This window comes from Myodes glareolus, chromosome 1 (genome assembly GCF_982192425.1).
Source record: "Myodes glareolus chromosome 1, mMyoGla1.1, whole genome shotgun sequence".
Lineage (NCBI taxonomy): Eukaryota > Metazoa > Chordata > Mammalia > Rodentia > Cricetidae > Myodes > Myodes glareolus.
In genome coordinates, this window is record NC_142026.1 from 49,707,445 (window position 1) to 49,712,477 (window position 5,033).

Genomic DNA, 5,033 nt, shown 5'->3' on the forward strand with positions numbered 1-5,033 from the left:
CCTTCTTCTTGCCTGTTTTTGTTTTTATGAATTTTTATTTTAAAAAGATTATTTTACCTGTATGCATGGATATCCACCATGTGACTACCTGGTTCTTATATTAATCAAAAGATGGGAATAGAAACCCTGAACTTAGAATAATGGATAGTTATGATCCCCCTGAGCCCACCTACATGCAAGACCAGAAGGGCTCTGTACTGTTGAACCATCTTTCCTGCTCTGTGTTGATAATTTGTAATCAGCGTATTAATTGCTATTGTTTTCATTTGTCCATTTGTAACTTTTTAAACACACATTACCTTTTAGTAAAATCTTATTTATGTTGCAATTTAAATTGGGGCACTGCAGGTTTCTGAGTAAAGAGTTGAAGTAAATGCATAACTCTTTGTTGAAGCTTCATCAAAAATCTATGAGTTATTTCTATGTTTTATGTTTGTTTGATTAATTTTTTTCATGTGAAACGGGTATTTAATATGTATTTATGGATTTCCTAGAAGTGATTGCATGGACTAGGCTTGTATTCAATTCAGAGGCAGATAGAGATATACATGCCTCTGCCTTCTGAGTTCAAGGATTAGAGGCTTGATTCAAGGCATCAGTCTTTTTTCATCTTATTTTTCTCTTTGTAGTTAGGAATTAATCATTCATATAATTTCCATTATGTGTACTCTGTACTGTTGATCTGTTTACATATCTTTCATTGTTGGTTAGTAGGCATTTCTCTTTCAAGATGATATCCCAATCAAAGAGTTCAAGATGACAGAGGTGAACCTCCTATTCAGTTTGCTTCTAAAGTGACTCGGTAATTAAATTATGATGTCTATCTAATGAAATAAGTATGCAGGGCACCAGAATTATATGATTATACTGTCAAAGCAGTATATATTTACAGTGTTGTCAAAGTCATGATTTCTGTTGTTCACATGTATGGGATATATCAGTATGTGGTGACCTATGATGATGTTCATGTCAACTTCACATCGGAAGAATGGGCTTTGCTGGATCCTTCCAAGAAGAATCTCTACAAAGATGTGATGGCGGAGCCCTACAGGAATCTCACTAGTATAGGTAAGACTGAATTATCTTTCATGTTTCAAATATGGGGACAACTGTTCATTGGTTAATGATGGTCTTTTGTAATAAGATTGAAAAAGAAGAATGGGGTAAATAAATCAGACATGGTTGTAAGGTTTGTTTCAAATGGTAACTAAATTTTTTACAATTTTTAATATATAACATACATTTTTTTCTGACACTATATTTTTAGGATACAGTTGGGAAGACCATAATATTGAAGAAAATTTTCAAAGTTATAGAAGACATGAAAGGTAATTTTCATGTGTAACCTGATACAAATGTACCTCTGAAGAATTTGTTATATATCCTATATGTTTTAAAGAAAAGCAACAGTGTAAATAATAAAGTCCATCAATGTTTATTAAATTCTCAGAAAATCATATACCTTAATTTCTTATAGGTGAACTGCACTTTCAAGTTATTCTTTTAAGAAAGAAGTCAAGGAAACAAGGTCTTGACCTATATTACCATTTGAGTCATAATACAATGGGAGCTATACTGTATAATTGCCAATCCATTTATTTCGTATTATTTATATTGTAAAAGATATGCATGTTGAAAATGTGATAAGTATATCACAAATAGTCTATAGAAAGGGTGGTTTAACCCATGTACTTGTTAAGTATAATGAGGAGGCAGTTAGAGTCATGAATCAAGGGGCAACTGTTGTGGAGAGGCCTGAATCCAGATACCACGAGTACATGAGGACAGAAAGTCAAACTGTGAACTCAATGTGAAAACCTTATATTTGTTATTCTTTCTTTACTAGGTATATCATGTGTTACTCTGCATACAAGCCACATGAGCATAGGGATGTGAAAAGATATAACATCCCCCACCCTCTCTGAGAACAGAGAGAAGATATGTAGCAGTCCCCATGCTGAGTATACTTGTTGAATTTGATGTACAAGTATACAAGCAATTGGTTTTCTACTCTCGTTGTTAATACATCAATAAGCTCACATTTCAGAAGAGCACCATGCATACTAGGACTGTGTAAATATTTCGGTTTGTCCTAGTTCAGCTAGCAAATATAGTATCACTCACAATATAGGAAACTTTATAAATGCAATGAGTGAGAAACCTCTGAGATTTTTCAGTTCTCTTCAAATACATGATAATTCTCATAGAGAAAAAAGATTCTTTAAATGTGAACCATGTAATAAAGGCTGGTGTCATTTATCTTCATAGATGAAAAGCAAGCCTTAATGAAGGGGAAAAACAAGGTTGTAAATATGGTGATAAAACCTTAACATATAATTCCTCTTTAAAATAGGACCAAATTGCAAAATTAATTTATATAGATAAAATATTCAACAATGTATTAAATGTAATAATGCCTTCACATGTACCATTATCATTGTAGGCATGAAACAAGTCAAACTAGAGAGAAAACTTCTGCATGTACTCAATGTGTTAAAGCCTTTGCATGTGACAGTCATCTTCACAGGCATGAAAAAACACATACTAGATTGAAACCCTATGAAGGAAATGAGTGTGGTAAATCCTTTTTACATCACAATCATCTTCAAATGCATAAAAGAGCATACACTGGAGAAAAATCCTATGTTTGTAATCAATGTTGTAAAACCTTTGCCTGTCATGACTGTCAAAGGCATAAAAGAACACATACTGGAGAGAAGCCTTATGAATGTAATTACTGTGGTAAAAAATTTGTATTCCACAGTAGTCTCCAAAGACACAAAAGAAGCCATACTGGAGAGAAACTTTATGAATGTAGTCAGTATGGTAAAGCCTTTACATGTCACAGTCATCTCCAAAGACATAAAAGAACCCATACTAGAGAGAAACCCTATGAATGTAATCAGTGTGGTAGAGCCTTTGCACAACACAGTCATTTTCAAAATCATGAAAGAAGCCATACTGGAGAGAAACCCTATGAATGCAATCAGTGTGGTAGAGCCTTTGCACATCACAGTGATCTAAAAGTTCATGAGAGAATTCATACTGGAGAGAAGCCCTATGAATGTAATCAGTGTGGAAAAGCCTTTGCACAACACAGTAATCTACAAAGACATAAAGGAAGCCATACAGAAGAGAAACCCTATGAATGTAATCAATGTGGTAGAACCTTTGCACAACACAATTATCTTCAACTTCATGAAAGAACCCATAATGGAGAGAAACCCTATGAATGTAATCAGTGTGGTAAATCCTTTGCATGCCGAAGTAGTCTACAAAGACATAAAAAAAAGCCATACTGGAGAGAAACCCTATGAATGTAATCAGTGTGGTAAAGCCTTTGCACGTCACAGTTATCTAAAAGTTCATGAAAGAATCCATACTGGAGAGAAGCCCTATGAATGTAATCACTGTGGTAAAGCCTTTGCTTTTCACAGTAGTCTCCAAAGACATAAAAGAAGCCATACTGGAGAGAAACCCTATGAATGTAATCAGTGTGGTAAATCCTTTGCATGCCACAGTAGACTACAAAGACATAAAAAAATCCATACTGGAGAGAAACCCTATGAATGTAATCAGTGTGGTAGAGCCTTTGCACAACACAGTCATTTACAAATTCATGAAAGTAGCCAAACTGGGGAGAAACAAAGCCTTTGTATTTCATAGTAGTCTCAAAAGACATAAAAGATCCCATACTGGAAAGAAACTCTAAGAATATAATCAATGTGGTAAAGTCTTTGCATGTCACAGTACTCTCTGAAAACATAAAAAAACCCACATTGGAGAGAAACATTATAACTGCTATTAGTGTGGTAAAGGCTTTGTTTATCATAGTCATCTTCAAAGACATGAACTAACACGTGCTGGAGAGAATCCCTATGAATGTAATCAGTGTGGCAAAGCCTTTGCATGTCACAGTCATCTACATATTTATGAAAGAAGTCATTCTGGAATGAAACCCTATGAATGTAATCAGTGTGGTAAATTTTTTTCACTTCGCTGTACTCTTCAAATGCATGAAATATCACACACTGGAGATAAAGTCTATGAATGTAATCGTAAGAGTGGTAAAGCTTTGAATGTATGAATAATCAAAATTATGAGAAAAATCATACTGCAGAGAAACCCTCTGAATGTGTTCAGTGTGAAAAAGATTTGTAATTTATATAGGAGTAAAACTTTTGCATGCAACAATTTGTTAAAATCTTTGCATATTACATTAGATATTGACTACCTGAAAACGATACTGAGGACTTCTTATTATAAAGTATTTGGTAAGATCTTTACCCTAAACATTTATAATCAGCAACACAGTAATTTGGGATTCCCCTCTGTTTGCTGTGAAAGTGTTTTGTTACCATTGTTTAATAAGGAAGCTTCTTTGTGTCTATAACCTTGCAGAATAGAGCAAGACAGGAATTCCAAGCAGAGACAGAAGAGAAAAGAAAGGAGTCAGATTCCATGTATCTACTAAAGAAGACAGATGTTGTGGAAGCTTACTGGAAAATCACAATTCTTGCAGTAAAATACAAAATAATAGGAATAGGTTAATTTCAGATGTCAGAGTTAGTTAATAAGAATTGAGAGCTAGCTGGGTGGTGGTGGCATACACCTTTAATCCCTGCACTTGTGAGGCAAAGGCAGGTGGATATCTGTGAGTTCGAGGCCAGCCTGGTCTACAAGAGCTAGTTCCAAGATAGGCTCCAAAGCCACAGGGAAACCCTGTCTCAAGCCAGCCTCCAAAAATAATTCTGAGCTAAAAGCGCAAGCACTGTTTTAATTAATATAGTTTCCGTGTGATTATTTCAGGTCTGGGAAGCCAGGAATGAACAAAAATCCTCTGCCTGTAAATTTGGCAGTGTTAACAATATTTTTAAGCATTATGTTCTTTTTATATGGTTTGTACTTACAAACTCATGGTAAAAATGAATTTGTGAGTTTATGAAGCCCTTGGTATAGGGTAAATGGGCCAGACAAAGAAGCACATCCAGACTCTGAAACCAGAGCCAGTGAAGTACATAATTTGGACTCTG

The 5,033-nt window shown here is 34.7% G+C and overlaps 1 protein-coding gene across 1 annotated transcript; it reads left to right on the forward strand.

Annotated features, from left to right (window-relative positions):
• The first annotated feature begins 905 nt into the window (after positions 1 to 905).
• LOC148123320 (uncharacterized) lies at positions 906 to 3,443 on the forward strand. The gene is made up of 3 exons (XM_087909003.1): positions 906 to 1,068; positions 1,268 to 1,328; positions 2,861 to 3,443. The coding sequence occupies exons 1-3, from the start codon at positions 906 to 908 to the stop codon at positions 3,315 to 3,317; spliced, it is 681 nt and encodes a 226-aa protein (XP_087765129.1). The 3' UTR covers positions 3,318 to 3,443.
• Positions 3,444 to 5,033: the final 1,590 nt, after the last annotated feature.